Here is a 17,826-nt window from a genome sequence, read left to right as displayed (position 1 = left end):
GTTGAATTGAAAAATTGAAGGGAATGACACAAAATGAAGGAGGAAATAAAAAAGAAAAAAGAAAAAAATAATAGTCGACACTAAACCAAATGTTCGTTGAGTGCATGAGCTATTGATTTATACAATGACCACCGATACTGAAAGCCATCTTGGGACCATGTTTTTGGCCATCGGAGTTAGTTGTACACGCTATTTAAGATGGTTAAGTGATTAAATGAATATTTGACAGTATGATAATGATTACTTTTCAAATAACTTCTTGTGCCGAAATAAATACCAATAATATTGTTTTATTTTTTAAAAATTATTTCTGACATCAGTACATCAAAACAATCCAAAACGTACAAACCATATTAAATTTTAACAAAAAAAAATTTGAATTTTGTGGGAATGCAATTTCAACCGTGTTCACAAATGCATTCCAACACATGTAATGCACACTTCAACTATTTTTTTATAAATATATTTTTGTTATTTATTAAAGTATAAAATTCCTCCTAACTAAACCTCACAATAACCAAAAAAAACCAATAATGTGATGAAATTTTAAGTATAATTAAATTATTTAACCGTGCTTTTAAAATTAAAAAGATAAAAAAACCTTTCATGGCCAATTAAAGCAATTTTTTTTTATTAGAGGGGTAAATATATGAAACTACAAAAAAACCCTCTATAGTAACCTTATAATTATTCTACTTTTAAGAGTATTAAAATCATTTGACCATATAATTAAAAAATCAAATGTTCATTTTATTCTCGATTACTTCTAAAATGTCAAATGTTGTCAACGCAAATATAATTTTACCCTCAAATATTAGCATGCGAGTTTTTTTTGAGTGGCAAGATAGTTAAAAAAATAAAAAAATTCCTATCTACAGCATTGTGTACAGGGGAAAGTGTTTTTACCATCTCTTTCAGTTTTTTTTTTAATCTATAATCATCAAAAAATGAAGAATCCCGGACAGTGTTAAGTAGAGGTGAGTAAAAAAATTGATTAAATTAATTTTTTTTAAAAAAATAACTAAAAAATCAAATTATAAAAAAAAATCGATTAAAATTTTTTAAAATACCAACTGGTTTAGTTCGGTTTTGGTTTATAAACTTGAAATTAAAAAAACCGAACTGAACCCAAACAAAAAAACTGAACCAAGCCAGAAAATAACTAAGCCAAACCGAAAAACAATTCAAACCCGAAAAAATCAAGCTAAAATGAGAAAAACTGAGCCAAACTGGTTTGAACTGATTTTTATCCTAAAAACCTGAATCAAAACCGGTCGGTTTGAACCAGTTTTGGTTTTTTATTTTTTAAAATTCAATTTAGTTATTTTTTTTTATAAAAACCAAACTGAATTGAAAATGATTCCATCCTCAATTCAGAAGTTTTTTTATTTTTAGAAAATGCCTTCTATTCAAATAAAATTTTCTATTTTACCTCCTCTTAAAAAAATTGAAAAACAACATTGAATTGACGAATTAAAACCAGATTTAAAAATATAGGAATAAATATCTAGTGTAGAAACTAAGAGGACTAACTGATTAAATATTTTATGGAACTATCAACCAAGATGACCAGCTGATTAGTTTACATTAGTGACAATCTTCTCTCTTTATAAATAGGTTATCTTGTTTCCTTTCCCCTCAAATTCTCTCAATCATAAAAGAAAACAAACTCTTAACCCTAAAACTCCTCGATCTCTCTCTCGCATTGTTTTCAACCTCCGTCTGGTACGTCTCTTTCGATGTTCAGGATTACTCTCCAGTGTTGTTTTTTGTTTCACATTGCGTATTTCTACGGATTTTGACTAGCGATATTGACCACGATTGAGTATTTGTTCATGTGTCAAGCTTTTGTGTCAGGGTTTAATTTTTAGTCATGGATGGTGTTTTTAAGTTTTGATTTGATTTTAGCGTTCATTTGTTTCAGTGTTACTGTTCAATTGCAATTTCAGGCTTTGTGTTATTGCGTTTCTATTGATTTTTATTTGCAGAATTTCTGATATTTTTAGGTTTTTGGATTGTATTTCTTATGGCTATGAAATATTGTCATTGTTTTGTGTTCTGATAATAAAAATCTGTTGCCTTGTATTTTAGGACTTTCTTGTTCTTTTTCTTGTTGATTGTTTTTTGTCTTTTGGTTTGTTTAGCGCTGTTGAATGCATAAACTTTTCATATTTAGTGGTTTGTACTTGGATCAATGCCCTTTGTTTTGTAAAAATGACTGAAAAGATCGGCATAACAATGACTGCAGATTTGGGTTTTTCACTTATTAATTCATGGGTGAGCGCAAGACTATTGAACTTGAGCAAGGATGGGAATATATGCAGAAAGGGATCACAAAGCTGAAGGGGATTCTGGATGGATCACTGGAGCAATTCAACTCAGAAGAATATATGATGCTTTACACGTATGTTTTCTTTTCTTTTTTATTGAATGTTGTTTTGATGAACTGGTTAGAAAATTCTTGCAATTTTTCTAATCTCCCTTTAATTTTCAACACTTCAGAACTATCTACGATATGTGTACTCAGAAGCCACCCAATGACTATTCCCAGCAGCTTTATGACAAGTACAGGGAGGCGTTTCAAGAATATATAAACTCCACGGTGGGATGAATGGCATCGGTTTATTTCTTTTATTGGTTATCATTCTTCTTGCTAGTACATCTGCTGGTCCCTGTGGATGTAGTTATATTTCCTTCAATCTAACAAAGCTTTTTATGGTTTATAAATTATGTGGTATTATTTGCTGGATATGCTCCTCTCTTTCCTTTTACAATGCACATAGCCTTAGCAAAGAAGTACCACTACAAAACATTTATGCCTGGTGATGTTTTCGCTCTAAATCAACAGCTGTTAGCTTCAACTACATGCTTTGCTTGTGCAGTGTACTATGAGCTCTTTTGTTAAACAGTTAGGTGGTTGTACCTATCACCACAATATAAATTCTTTCAGTAGTTCAATGATTTGTAAATTGACGGTGGGTTGTGGGTGATTTGTTCTTGTAGTGTATCCTGGGTTTTAGTTTTAGTCATTAAATAAGTTGCAGCAGTAACATTTATCATGGGCAGCAGTTGCTTTTTTGCTTATACTAATCAATAAAACAACTTTTAGCATTTTACACCATTTAACATCCCTACCTTGTTCTGTTTTCCTTATCAGGTATTACCATCGATAAGGGAGAAGCACGATGAGTTTATGTTGAGGGAGCTTGTGAAAAGATGGGCTAACCATAAAATTATGGTTAGGTGGTTGTCACGCTTCTTTCATTATCTTGACCGTTACTTCATTGCTCGGAGGTCACTTCCTCCACTTAATGAAGTTGGACTGACTTGCTTCCGTGATCTGGTTTGCTAATTCCTTCTAATGTTTCATTTTCTTTAGCCATTATTTGGATGACTCACTTTCCAGTTTCTGAGATAATTTAAATGATTTTGTTATCAATTTTCAATTTTTCAGGTTTATCAGGAAGTGAATAGTAAAGCAAAGGATGCCGTGCTTGATGTGGTAAGTTACCCTGGCAACTTTTTTGCTTCTTTAAGCAGTGTAATTTCATTTCCTATTTCTAATAACAAAGTTGAAACCATTCTTCTGTGGACCAGATTGGTAAAGAACGCGACGGAGAACAGATTGACAGAGCACTGCTGAAGAATGTTTTAGATATATTTGTTGAGATTGGAATGTCACAAATGGATCATTATGAAGATGATTTTGAAGCGCATATGCTTCAAGGTAGTGGTGCTTACTATTCTGTTAAAGCGGCAAACTGGATTCGAGAGGATTCCTGCCCAGATTACATGATAAAGGCAAGGACTTGTTGATTGTGCTCCTTATAGTTTTATGATTGACTTTTTTTAATCCTAATACCTTCTGTGGATATGCAGGCTGAGGAATGCTTGAAGAGAGAGAGAGAGAGAGTTTCTCATTACTTGCACTCAAGCAGTGAGACAAAGTTAGTGGAGGTTCGTTCATTGCATATCACATGTTCAGGACTATTGGTTTCTTATGCCTTCATTTTATTCTTCTTTGCTTGAAAATATGTGTTTGCCCATTTACCATGCCTCTTCATGCCACATGTTAAGCAAATATATTTATTTTGTTTTGATTACATGGTGTGTTTCCTAGTAGCAATCAGCTGACTCTATTCTAAAAGGAAGCTATCAAATAAATATTTATCTCATTTTGTTTTCTGTTCCTGTATTTGTTGTTTTAGCACTTCTGGAGAGGATAGTTGAGCAGTTTCAGGGCATCTTGCTATTGATTCTTTACCTGGATGCTATTACCTTACTATATCGAATGTTTTTTATGATTACATTGTAGACTAACAACAGCGACATGTTATATAGAAAGTGCAACACGAGTTGTTGGTGGTCCATGCGAACCAACTGCTAGAAAAGGAACATTCTGGAGTTCACTCATTGCTTAGAGATGACAAGGTATATGGTGGTCTGGAATTGCTTCGAGTCCTGATTCTTGAATGATGCTTAGTGGCTATCTTGTAATATATGGTGAATTGTAATTTATTTTCGGATACACCATGTCAGTTGGATGATCTATCCAGGATGTTCAGGCTTTACCATAAGGTTCCCCATGGCTTGGAACCTGTTTCTAATGTATTCAAGCAGGTTGGTTGACATTCTCTGTCTGTGCTATTTTGCTACCAACAGAGCCTCTTTTGATGTATTTTTGGATTGCTGACCCACAACTCTCAACAACTTACCCTCTATTTTTGTGCATTGTTCAGCATATTACTGCTGAAGGAACAGCCTTGGTCCAGCAGGCAGAAGATGCTGCGAGTAGCCAGGTTTGTCCATGTGATTTTGTTCCTTGCACTGCTTAATGGCAAATTGTGCATCTTAGTATAGTTTTAGTTGTGTGCTGTGATAATTCAATGTGTTAAATTACTATCATGTGTATATTATGTAGTCTCCGAGTTATGTGCATTCTTCATGTGATTTTGACCATACTTAGCACTATAGTTGCTGGAAGAGGAAAACACCAGTCTTGCAGTTATAACAATGTGTCTTTTACATTTTTGCTGACACTTTTATATGGTCATACCAGAAAACATCTGGAGTCTTTAGTCTTGAGGTTGTGATGCTCTGACTCAATATTTCTTTAGCTGTTTTTTCTACACAATGTAACTTTTCATTCAATATATTTAGAAATAAGCTAGACGTGTCTTTTTTCAATTATTTATTGTGGTGCTAAAGATGGTGTGTGCTTCCACAGGCTGCAAATGGTGGTGTTCAGGAACAAGTAAATCTCTCACCTTCTATGTTTTAGATACCTACTGATAGTTGGGAATGTCAAAATTTACTTGATGGATTGGTTTTCAGGTTCTCATCCGAAAGATAATTGAGCTGCATGATAAATACATGACTTATGTGACTGATTGCTTTCAAAACCACACCTTGTTTCACAAGGTAGGTGGTAGACAGCATAGTCTTGTTCTTTAACTTTTGTTTTATCGTTTCATTTAACAGGTTTGTTCTTTTTTTGGGTTGCTAAATAGGCCATGAAAGAGGCTTTTGAGATTTTTTGCAATAAAACAGTTGCTGGGAGCTCTAGTGCTGAACAACTGGCCACCTTTTGTGATACTATCCTCCGAAAGGGGGGAAGTGAGAAACTAAGTGATGAAGCCATTGAAGAAACACTGGAGAAGGTGATCCAATTTGTCATGTTAATTTGTGAATCTTTATATGAGTCTGATAGATTTTTCAGAACTATGTGCTGAGACTTGCTAGTGATTAGAAATTTGAACTGTGATGGATTTCTGTAGGTGGTTAAGCTGCTTGCATATATTAGTGACAAGGACCTCTTTGCCGAATTTTATCGGTAAAACTTATTGTTGGCATGTCTTTAATTTTATATGCTTGTTATCTGTACCTTTTCTTCTTATTCTTTCTTTGTACTTGATTTGTATTCTTTGTTTTTTCTCCAGGAAAAAGCTTGCCCGTCGTCTTCTTTTTGATCGAAGTGCTAATGATGAACATGAAAGGAGTATTCTTTCAAAATTGAAGCAGCAATGTGGTGGTCAATTCACCTCAAAGATGGAAGGAATGGTGAGCTGGCCTGGTTGGATAATGTGTGTCAATCTGTTCATGCAACTGTGGTGATAGATTGTCTTTTTTTTTCCAGGTCACAGATTTGCAACTGGCAAAGGAACACCAGTCCAGCTTTGACGAGTATCTTGGCAATAACCCAACCACACATACTGGGATTGATTTGCAAGTTAGTGTTCTCACAACTGGGTACTGGCCAAGTTATAAATCCTCCGATATCAACCTGCCTGCAGAAATGGTAAAGATTTACCTTGACAAATTATGGCAGGATTTTTCTGTATTTGTGACATAACTGTATTCTGGCAGTAAATGTAGGAAGCAATTTTCTTTTCCTTTATCTTCAAAATGAACATTCTGGAACCTTTTGTTTCAGGCTAGGGGAGTGGAAGTTTTCAAGGAGTTCTATGACAACAAGAGTAAGCACAGAAAACTTACATGGATTTACTCGCTGGGATCTTGCCACATTAATGCCAGGTTTGACCAAAAACCTATTGAGCTGGTTGTGACAACCTACCAGGTGCTGTATTAAACCTTACCTTTTTCAAAGATAGTGGATGGATGATTTGCATATCATTCTGTTATTATTGGATTGCGATGTTTGATTCTGATTATTTGATTCCTGTCTATCTTCTACAGGCTTGTCTCCTGATGCTTTTTAATACTTCAGACAAGCTAGGTTACCCTGAGATTATGACTCAGTCAAACTTGAGCGACGATGATTTGCCCCGATTACTTCATTCCCTGTCATGTGGAAAGTATAAGATCCTTAGCAAGGAACCAAACACAAAGACTGTTACCCAAAATGATTCCTTTGAGTTCAATCGCAAGTTCAATGACAGAATGAGGAGGATCAAGGTTAAACCTCCCTACTGTCAGAATTATATTTTAATTTTTTACTTTTAACTGCCTGCAAAGCATGTCACAGAAACCATTGCCTTCTTGCATTTGGGGTTTTATTGCTTTTCTCTAAGATATTAAGCTCTTAAAATTCTGCAAGTTAGGTTCCTCTTCCAATTGTTGATGAAAGAAAGAAGGTTGTTGAAGATGTTCACAAAGACAGACGGTATGCAATCGATGCTGCAATTGTGCGCATCATGAAGAGCCGGAAAGTTTTGGGCCATCAACAGCTAGTCATGGAGTGTGTTGAGCAATTGACTCGCATGTTCAAGGTATGGCATGCACTTCCTCTCTAATTTATTGGACAAAGTTTAGAGAAATTGGAAAATATTTAGGAATCTGAGGCCTGTGGTTAATTTTATGGACTAGTACCAAGAATAGATAGTGATATTACCTTGTTGGGCTAGTGGGGGAGGGCTTTTAAGAAAATCGGACTCTCTGGTTCTTACATAGAGTGGATGCGCTTATGAATTAGACATGAGTTTTTCTACTCCACTATGATACTTCTTTCTTAACATGCATAGTTACTCTCTCTGGAAAGTCCCTGTAAACCTCACCGAGCGAGAATTAGGAGACTAGTAGCATAGCTGCTGTCAATAGAAAGACTGGTAAAGGGTATTGATAGAGTTTCCTCGATATTGGAAGATTTTTCTTTCATGTAATCTGTCATCCTTGAATATAACGATGGATTGTAATTTGCAGCCTGACATTAAAGCTATCAAGAAGCGAATAGAAGATCTGATATCCCGAGACTATTTAGAAAGAGACAAGGAAAACCCAAACATGTTTAGGTACCTGGCTTGATTTTTGCTTAGACGGAGCTGAAAGGGAGTATACAATTAATTAGAGTTAACTCGGATTAATTGCTGTAAATGGCGTAGTTGCAGTGCCTTTAGTGATTACAAAATGGAGAAAACAGGGTTAGAATTTTTGTACATTCCCCCCTCCATGCAGTTTTGTGCAAGTGGTCTCATCTAACCACGGTTACTGAAGATTAATAGAAGGGAATATAGCTATCTATCGGCACAAGCTTGTTTGATGCTATATTCTATTTTGCATTTGCAACTACCGAATTATCTCCGTTGAAATATGGGATCATCTCATTTAGCTTTGATTTGCTACGTTGCATGCTGACACTAAAAATTTAAATACTCCGTAATTTAAATACTACTCTACGGAGAACTTGCTTTAGAAAAGCTTGCTACACAATGTTTGGAACTGCAACAGTGCGTTTGTTTTTTGAATGCACAAAGAGGATTCCGGTTCTCCTGTTTGTGCAAATGACAATGCTATACTAATCGAAGGGCGCGGGTGCCTGGTCACACTAATTGATTGTTTGAAATTAATTCTCTCTTGTAATTAAATTAAATTTTTTGTTTTTTATATAATTTTAATTAACTTTATCTTATTTATTCAAAGATTTTTAAAATTATAAATTAAAAGTGATGGTCTCTGGTTTATTTTTATAACATTTTTAGATTGAATTTTATTTAGAACTTAATTCTTAACATTAAAAAGATATCAAACATAAGATTTTATTAAAATATCTGTGGCTTAATCATTGTAAATGCATCCATTAATACTTTTCATTGTGTTTTTTCTTTTTGTTTTTATTGGTTTTTTTTTTAATTTCACCTTTACTAGCTTTGTTTTTTATTTTAGTTTTTCTTTTTAATTTTATTTCATAGTATTAGGTTGTTTTGAGAATTGTGTTTGATATGTATATTTTTTTATTATCATTTCAATCTTTAATATTAGATTTATTGAAAGTAGGGTTTTGTGTTTTTTTTTCATGGTTTTTTATGAACTTACTCTAATCTTATGATATAAAATCATGAGTTTAACAATATTTTTTTGTATAAATTTATTTTGATTTCATGATCTGGGTTATGAGTTTAACAAGTTTACTCGAGATGATTTGTATTATTTTTTTTTTATGTTTTTTCTAATTGATTTTTTTATCTTATTCTTTAACATTGGGTGTTGAAAATTGAGTTTTCTAATTTTATCTATTGGGTTATCTCAATATCATGCTTTTCGGATTGTAGGTTTAACAAATTGATTTTATTTATTTATCATTTTTTAACTGGATATTTTTTTTAATTATGCATTATAATTTTGTTTAAATTGTTTTTATAGTATTATTATAATTTCATAACGTGAGTGATGGTTTTGAAATGTTAATTTGAATTGACTAAGTTTATTTTTTTTGGGTTTTTTTTTAATTTCACCTTTACAACAACTTATTTTTTTTTTCTTTTTATTTAGTTTTTTTAATAGTAAATTAATTATAAATTTATTTTTTATAAAATTATAACGGTATCGAATAAATTTAATATGCTATCTTTGAGAATATTATTTAATACGCATTGCGTTGACCAATATTCTATAGTAGATTCTATTGTCTGCACTATGACGTCTGTGCCATGTGGCATCCCGTCCAGTGGTGTAATTTCCAGGTGCGGTTGCAAAATTTCTCAAGATCAGTAATTTCTTCTCCAGCCGCTCTGTTTAGAACAGAAGTGGCAATATCTGGCTGTAGCCCGCTCTCCAAAGTTACTTTTTTTATTATTTTATTATTATTATTAGGTTAACCTCAACCGTCTTTAGGTTCCCCATAAAATTTTAGATAACTCCTTCCTCTTTGGAATCCAGTTTTCTAAAAGGGATTGTTTAACTTGTGAGTTCGAAGTATGAATCTGTTTTAATTTCTTTGGTGATGCGACTAGCTTGTTTTTTATACCTTGGTCTCACGTGCCTGTCTGCTTGTTCTTTAAAAAAATATTATTTTATACGAAAAGGTTCCACATGTCTTCCTGTTATTCAATTAATGAAAAAATCATTTTAGGGATAAATAAATTATTTAATTTGGAGATGTGTATGACCGGATTGCGAGTTTGATTGGGATTTATGAAATATTTTGTTGTTAAATTGAATATTATTTTTTATTAATTTTATTTTTTAACATTAAATTAATTAAGGGTTGAACTTTTTAATTTATTTTTTGTTTGGTCTTATGATCTGGATTACGAGTTTTCTTAATGAACCTGGGTTGATATAAATCAATCTAATATATTACTATCTTAATATTAAAAAAAAATCATTTAGTATATAATTGTTTTAATATTTTCTAAAAAACATTTTAATGTGGTATGATTTGAATTAATGGTTAAAAATCTTTTTTATTTTAAAGCAAATTAGTGATCCCATATATATATTTTTTTAGCGTTCAAATTTTTTTTTAATCAAACTTCCAGAGTATCATGTGTAAAAAGTTTAGTAATAATCTAAAGTGTTAGTTTTGCATAAGATGTTTCACAATGTTAAGGAAATAATAATTTAAAAAACATTGTGGAAATAGAATATGATAATAATGTGATATGATAATAAAGTGACGATGGTAATAGTTGTGGGATGAGAGTGGGAGAGAGGTTGGTGGGGGAGGGGGGGTTCTGATGCGAAGATGGGGCGGTGGTTGTGGGATGGCAGTGGCAATGATAACAATGATTACGGAGGTGGTGGAGTGATGGGGGGTAATGGCATCACTTCTGGTCATGTTTGCCATTACAAACGCAGTTTTTAGGGCCATAATTATGTGCGCTTTACAATGACCACCACTGTATGGATGGATCTTGAGTCCTTGTCTCAGTTTGTTGTCCGAAGATCAAATTTCTTGGGACTTTTGAGAGTAGGAGAGGTGGAAGTCCAATCCGGCTTGAGAGTTTTCTGTGAATATATTTTCACCGTCTGTCCATGATTTCATGGTAAAAATTTTGCAGTTGTCCGATGCTATCCGAGTTGAGTTATATCCGTTTTATGTTTTGAAGTATCATGAAGGTTTGAAAATGCAACAATATTTTTGAATTCAAGGTGTTTTTCTGCTTGAAATTACATTAAAATAATAATTTTTTATTTTTAAAAAAATTATTTTTATAAAAAATTAATTTAAAATTTAAAATTAAAAAAAATCATTTAAAAAAAAAAACACTTTTATGATACAAAAACAAGTAAATACTATCTATATATTATTTGTATTGAGCTAATCACCTGATTTTGCAGTTTGAGTAAAGATTGATTGACCAATGTTCCATGCATGTAGCCACTTTTCTCTGTGGTGAGAACTACACATTCACGGGATAGTGAGCTCAAAACACATGTACAACTTTTAGAATGCCTTCATGAAGGATAATAGTTGAAAGGTGGTATTACTAGAATTTGTTTTTCCCCAACTACGCGCACTACGACGTTCCAAGAACAGCATATTTGTTTTTCAAAATGGACGCATCTCTACACAAATATACTTCCATGTTCCTCGTTCGGATCCATTCGAGTGAGCCTCCTTTTGCAGATTGTCAAAGCCCTAAAAGACGGTTTATGTCATTCAACCTGATAAATGCCATTAGAACTGCTGGAGCTCATCCAAGTCTGGTCTTGTTGGATATTCAAAACCTTGAAGCACTGGCATGCATTCCAAATCCTCTTCTGAATAAGCAGGGATGGATCAGTACATGCGGAGGTATGAAACTCCTACATTCAATAGCATGACCAATCATCATAGCCATGATCATGGGGAGGCTTTCACCATGTGCCTAAAACCATTCACATGCCAAAGTTTGAATCTCACGTTACTGCAATGTTTTCTATGTGCAGTTTGACATACAGTGCCGGCAGCTTGGGAAATGTCAATGTCTACCAATTGCTATGAGCAGATGATAATTTTCTAGGTGAACGGTGACCTCAACAAAATAAGAAAATGGGTTGGGATGAATGTCAACAATTATGGGGACATGAACAAGCATGATTTTGTGGTTGAGTAAAACTGAAACACACAACTGATTTCATCCAAACCTCAATTTATAGTTTTATCTATGAATCAATTATGCTGGGGAACGGAAGTGATTATGGAAATGTGTAATGGGAACAATGTAGACTACATTACAATCCAAACCTCAATTTCAAGGAACGGCGTGGCCCTTGTGTTCATGGAATAGGTCTGTTCAATTGTGTAAATGTGTAATAGGTCTGCAATTAGTTCGTGGAAATTCAGAATCAAGTGTGCAACTTATGCAGGTTTTTTCTGATCTAGCAGCACAAGCACAGTGGTTGGATAAAGATTAACAATGAAGCACAGTGGTATGCATACACAGTGGTTGGATAAAGATTAACAAAAAGACCAAAAGTAACCTGTTCAAAGTTTTTCCTTCGACCAAGGTCATAATGCCATTTAGGATTGGATTTCTTCTCAAATGCCTGAAAGAAAGAAGATGAGCTTTTAATCGATGCACTGGCTGAATGCCTTGCTAATATACAATTGGGGGGGGGGGCATCGCAAAAGGCATCACCTCAATGGTGGTGGTATTGCCTAATACCAATGATATGTGCATAATCAGGAAGCCCATAATACTCAATGCAAATGATAAGTTCAAGACTGAAATAATCAAAGCATAAAAATAAGGAAAAGGAAAAGGAAACATAAAAGAAATGAAAATTGATACAATATACAGATTTTCGTCCAACTTACCAAATGCTACAAAAGTGGCTACAAGGGTCTCTGGTGTTCCATTTTTTTCACCATCAGTAAAAAATGCTATGAACTGCGGCAATAATGATGAAGTGACAAGAGTTGTCACAAGAAATGTGTAAAACTGCATAAGGAAAAAGCAACCAAAATTAGATTGGGAGTTCATATCAGAGAACAGAAAATATGCTTGTAGCATGATAAGCTTAAAAACTGAAAAGCAGGGGATATAATAATTATTAGCAATCAATTTATGTCCACACTCCACAACAGAAAAAACAGAGGGGGCGGTTGCTTGCAAGAGTGCACAGATGACAAGAATGGCTGGTGCTTTAAATGCATCTCAATGGCTAGTTGCCCCAGCCATCTGTAGATGAATTTAAAGCATCACATATCATGTTTTTTAGGGTGTTTGCAAGAATGTATTGAAGAATACTATCTCAAGCATAAGTCTTGTAAAGCAGCAAAAGCATGAAAAAAAAATGAGTCTGGAATTTGCAATAGTTATCTATGGAATAAAAAGTTATTTGCCTTCTTGGTGCTTGTAAGTTGCGAGTCTTGCAACCCTCAGAATGAAAGGACAGAATGAAAACAGAGAAAATGGAGCTATCAGAACGGCGAGGAAATCACAAGATCAATGGTCAGTGAAAGAGATAGAGCAAATTTATATAATTTATTCTGGAAAGTCAGGAAAGATGCTTTCACAGAAAGGAAAGTATAAAGGTCTAATGACATAAAAATATGTTTTGGCACAGATAAGATCATTTATCCTGTATTTTTTAATACAGCTTTCAAAAACAACAGACACCTTATAGGTGCCATAAGAGTTTCACATTTATCTGCACAAGCTCCATCTTTATGCATGTCAATGGTCAATTTCTATATAGTCAGAGCAACCTTTCTCACAAACATTTTTGTGATACTTAAGGGTGAGCAGGCATGCTGTGAAGATATAGGCATACAATTGATACCATCAAAAGCACTTGTCTCTCATTGCAAGTTGAGTTAAAAGACTCAATGAGTCGAGACAAAGCTATAAACATATACACCATTTCTCATATGCTGATTTATGTTTTATGTCATATAGAAGGTTTGTTTCAAAATTGTTAAACCATAAATTAGCTGGATACAATGATAAGTCCATTCATTTGATAGAAATAATCTTCATTCCCACTCAGGCATATGCATCAATATATCCAAGTTTTTTTCTATGATAGTTAACATACCAAGAAAAGAAGGAAATACTTGTAATTCAATGCCCCGACACAATTCACGACCCATACACAATGATGGTCCATTTTCAATATACACCTCCTGCCTGAAACAATTAACAAATGAAGCTACCTTTAGTTGAAATGAAACAACAGCTAGGCTTCTAGAAAAGAAATCCATGTAAACCCTAAAAAGAAAAACTCACAAACAGAACAGTGATGGTAGCGAGGAGGTTTAAACCAATTGCATTTTCGACAGACTCGTGTTCTTGGATTAGCTGGCTCACCAAGCATAGCTGACTGATTTAAATCTAAACCTGTACCTTCATGTGCTAATCTGACCAATGGATCTGCATCGCCACTCTCCTCATCTATTGATGGCCTCCAATTTGGTGGGACCCCACCAGGATCAGTCAGAACAGTAGTAAAGTAGCTCCACAATAGCATCACCAGCTACATAACCAAATCCCACCAATAGAAATTCAGTTTTATAGAGTTTCTTGTACAGTTATTGGACAAACTCAATTTTAAATTGAGCACCATTACTATGTTCACTGAATAAGTTCACCTACATTATCTCACCCACTTAGAGTGGTGGCTTGCATGGAAGCATCCATTGTGCATGGATATTATCCAGCATACATGGAAGCCAGTGGCAGCCAGCCACATACCTCGGTGGATAATCAGGTGAAGGAATAACACCCATCATTTTCCTTCCATATGTTGTGCTATACATGGGAGAGAAAGACAGCTTTCCAAAGTCCCACAACTCATTTTTCCCCAAATAATCCAATCCATACTACAACATAAAAGGACCAATGAATAACACAAAATTGTTCTAGATAGTGATGCACCAGTTAACGACCATTAGCAAACTGGGATTTGTGAGATGTTCAATTTAAAGTCAACCCCACCTGCCTGTATGGAAATCAACAAAATCAAGGAACCAGCATAGAAATCCGTTGTTTGGTTGGTAAGAACTAGAGGAAACTGGGTTCAAATACAACTTCTCTCAGCAAAACGAATCACTATGAACTGCATACAAGCTAACCAAAATCTATTCTGTGATAGCCAAAACTTAAATTGCATATAAACTGGTATGACAATGCTATAAATGTGTGTGTGTGTGGCCGCTCAAAAGCCCTTTTTAGTTGCAATGGTAAATGTTGCTACATTAAAAACTAGAAATAAATATCATAATAAGAAACGCACTTTGAAATCCATGTATATAATTTCATTCGTAGATAAACAACATTCTTAACACCGGCTCGACGTAAACATTGGTTGCTTGCATTTCAAAGCACGATTACCATTTCAAGTACTGGCCTAAAAATTCAAGCTTTTCGTGCAGTACAAATTAAAGCAACCATAAAACATCCGTAATAGCAAGCAAAAACACTAAACTTTCAAAAAAAAAAATAAGGAAAACGTAACTTACCAAAGAATGGAACAAAACCAAGACAAGGAGAGCGACAAAAGAATCAAGGCCACCATGAAAAAGAGCGGGACCATAATTAGCTACAACAATAACATAATATGTAACCCCAACTATGCCAAGGACCAATACTATCATGATAGAACCAAGAGCTCGCAGTGTTGTGCAAAACTTGAACACGTTCCATGCCATTACCGTCTCTCCTGATTTCTGCACAATTTTCTTTTTATTGAACCTAAGAATCAGACTTTGCTGGTCAAACCATGGAGATGATTAATGGGCTGTGGTTGGATTCTCTAGTCTTTTAAAATTAAGGTGAAGACTTTATCTTTTTTTCTTTTTTTTTTCCTTGTCCTTTTTGGGTGCCAAGACTTGGAAATTTTTATTGTCTGAAAATCGTGTTGTGTTCCGATGGATGTTGAAGAAGATGTAGAAGAGAACATCCAGTGCGGACCACGGTCCATTATTCAATATGGGCTACGTTTGACAATTGATTCTCTTCTGGGCTTTAGTTTTTATCTTTGGTTCTAAACTGGCGCTCCCTCTAAATTTGCCGGGCAAAAATGTCGTCTTAGGTTTTGTCTGATGCATGATGAGAGGGGAGGTTTTTATAAAAATAAATTATTACAATAATAATTGTTAATAATGTAAAAAATGGTTTTAAATTTGTTTAATATGTTGGTAAAACAAGATAGAAAATAGTTGAATTATACTAAAGTCTGGTTAGAAATAAAAAAAATATATATTTGAACGTGTCTAATGAGAGAGTGGGAAAAAAATGTTAATTAAAGTGTGAACTCTACCCTTTCATGCCTTGGAAGGTAAAATTTATGGTGCAAGAACATATCCTAGGAGGCAAACATAGTACTTCTTCTCTAGCAAAACAGTTGATAATTAGAGAACATTCAGTATTGTGGAACTTTTTATTTGATTAATTAAATAACTTTTGTTTTATGTATTAGCCCCAATATAATTGTGTTTTAAATTTTAATTTTATAGAAGCTAATAAAATATGTTTATATGCAAAAATTCATCTCATAATAATTTTAATCAAATATTTTTTTTTTAAACTTGTCTTTTAAAACCATAACTAAAAATGTTTTTTTTTAACCTAATTTTATTAAACCATAACTATAAAAACTTTCACAATGCTAAAAACATATTTAATTTAATTTTAAACTCAATCTAGACAATAAGTTAGGTTAGAAGGTTTTTTATATCAATTTTATATATTTTTTTCTCAATTTCACCTTTATATTTTTTTTTATACTGTTAGCTAGGATATTTTTAAACCGGTTAAGTCAATTGGGTTATATCAATATAATTTTTATATGATTTAATTTTAAAAACAAGAAGTCCGATCAAAATTTTTATTACATTAATTTTTTTTAATAAGAACTGTAATGTAGCACAAATTGTAAACTAGCAGGTTGGATATGGAAAATGTTATCAAGGCATATAATTGACGGGTACATCTAATCACCGTCCTTGATTCGCGGGAATCAGGTTTCTTAAAACATGGTGATTAATTTGTGTGTGGGCGTGCTGCATGACACGATCCATCGCTCTACTCGTGCAAAACGCTATAAAGTTTAGAGTGAATCAAATTAAAAAAAAGTTATAAAGTTTGCTGACCATATTAGTAAAAGCTGTTGTGCATAAAAAAAAATGTATCATAATTATACCTAGCATCAGTACTTTTTGCTCCCTCAATTAAAGATCATTATTTTAGGAGTTCTTGCAATAACAATTCGGGCAGGATCATTCATGGTTTTTATTCCAATTCAACGCCGTTAAAATTTATTTCATTTAAAAAAAACCAAACAAACTAATTTAATTATAAATATTAAATTTTATTTTTTAAAAAATACTATAAAATTGTTATCAGGAAACAAATTTTAAAAAAAAAAAATACTAAAATGATTGTTAAAGTAGTATAACAAAATTGGGTTGATGATTTAAGTGGATTTTTTTCTATTAAAATAATACTTATTATCATAGTTGCAGTTGTTTTTTAAAATGTTTTTTATTTAAAAAAATAAATTAAAATAATATTTTTTATTTTTAAAATTTATCATTTATATTAACATGATTTAAATATATATATATATATATAATAATTTAAAAAAATATATATAATTTAAAAAAAAATACAGACACTCCTCAATATCAATCGGTCTAAGAATCCATGATCCTCAATATTGTTGTAACTTGTAACAGTGCACAAGGGTATGCGCATGCGCCCCTGGTTCCAATCCTTGTTTGATGCTGGTGTTTTTGTCCGGATTCACCATACATCTAGGCCAGGTACTATTTCAAAGTATATATTTGTTAAAAATATTTTTTATTTAAAAATATATAAAAATAATAATTTTTTTTAATATAAATACATCAAAATAATTTAAAATTAAAAAAAACAAACAAAAAAAATTTAAATATCACAAGATATACCATGCAATTAAGCACAGGTTGACAGTATATAGAGAATTATATAATTGTTAATTTTAATATCTGTAAAATTAATTAAAATATATATAAGATGACCAGAATATAAACATTTATTAAAAAAAAAAAATACTGGCTGAGGGCAGGTGCATGTGATCCCAATCTATCTATATAGTATACTATAGAATAAAAGCGTGCAAAGGTAGACGACAACACGACTACAGTCTGCTGGCGCAAAATAAATAAATAAATAAACAATC

At 33.0% G+C, this 17,826-nt stretch overlaps 2 protein-coding genes across 3 annotated transcripts; one reads left to right on the top strand and one right to left on the bottom strand.

The window, feature by feature from the left end:
* Positions 1 to 1,564: 1,564 nt before the first annotated feature.
* On the top strand, positions 1,565 to 8,071 carry LOC118036068 (cullin-1). Its single transcript, XM_035041769.2, has 20 exons — positions 1,565 to 1,725; positions 2,249 to 2,404; positions 2,503 to 2,602; positions 3,158 to 3,343; positions 3,455 to 3,502; positions 3,598 to 3,801; positions 3,880 to 3,957; positions 4,342 to 4,431; positions 4,540 to 4,620; positions 4,740 to 4,799; positions 5,228 to 5,254; positions 5,335 to 5,421; positions 5,511 to 5,660; positions 5,778 to 5,833; positions 5,940 to 6,060; positions 6,137 to 6,298; positions 6,434 to 6,577; positions 6,697 to 6,915; positions 7,062 to 7,229; positions 7,660 to 8,071. Exons 2-20 carry the CDS (start codon positions 2,274 to 2,276, stop codon positions 7,759 to 7,761), a joined length of 2,214 nt encoding a protein of 737 aa, XP_034897660.1. The 5' UTR covers positions 1,565 to 1,725; positions 2,249 to 2,273; the 3' UTR covers positions 7,762 to 8,071.
* A 3,567-nt stretch (positions 8,072 to 11,638) lies between these two features.
* On the bottom strand, positions 11,639 to 15,546 carry LOC118036066 (probable protein S-acyltransferase 14). 2 transcript variants are annotated; one of them, XM_035041767.2, is made up of 6 exons: positions 15,125 to 15,546; positions 13,893 to 14,139; positions 13,702 to 13,793; positions 12,479 to 12,602; positions 12,300 to 12,385; positions 11,639 to 12,207 (listed from the first exon to the last, which is right to left on the bottom strand). In XM_035041767.2, exons 1-6 carry the CDS (start codon positions 15,311 to 15,313, stop codon positions 12,040 to 12,042), a joined length of 906 nt encoding a protein of 301 aa, XP_034897658.1. In that variant the 5' UTR covers positions 15,314 to 15,546; the 3' UTR covers positions 11,639 to 12,039. The 2 variants fall into 2 exon arrangements, with proteins under 2 accessions (XP_034897658.1, XP_034897659.1); XM_035041768.2 differs by lacking the exon at positions 12,300 to 12,385 and having other exon boundaries at positions 12,076 to 12,207; positions 15,125 to 15,542.
* Between the last annotated feature and the right edge of the window lie 2,280 nt (positions 15,547 to 17,826).

The sequence above is a fragment of the Populus alba genome, chromosome 1 (genome assembly GCF_005239225.2).
Source record: "Populus alba chromosome 1, ASM523922v2, whole genome shotgun sequence".
NCBI lineage: Eukaryota > Viridiplantae > Streptophyta > Magnoliopsida > Malpighiales > Salicaceae > Populus > Populus alba.
Note: the sequence above shows the minus strand (reverse complement) of the source record. Positions and strands in the feature narration are given on the sequence as shown.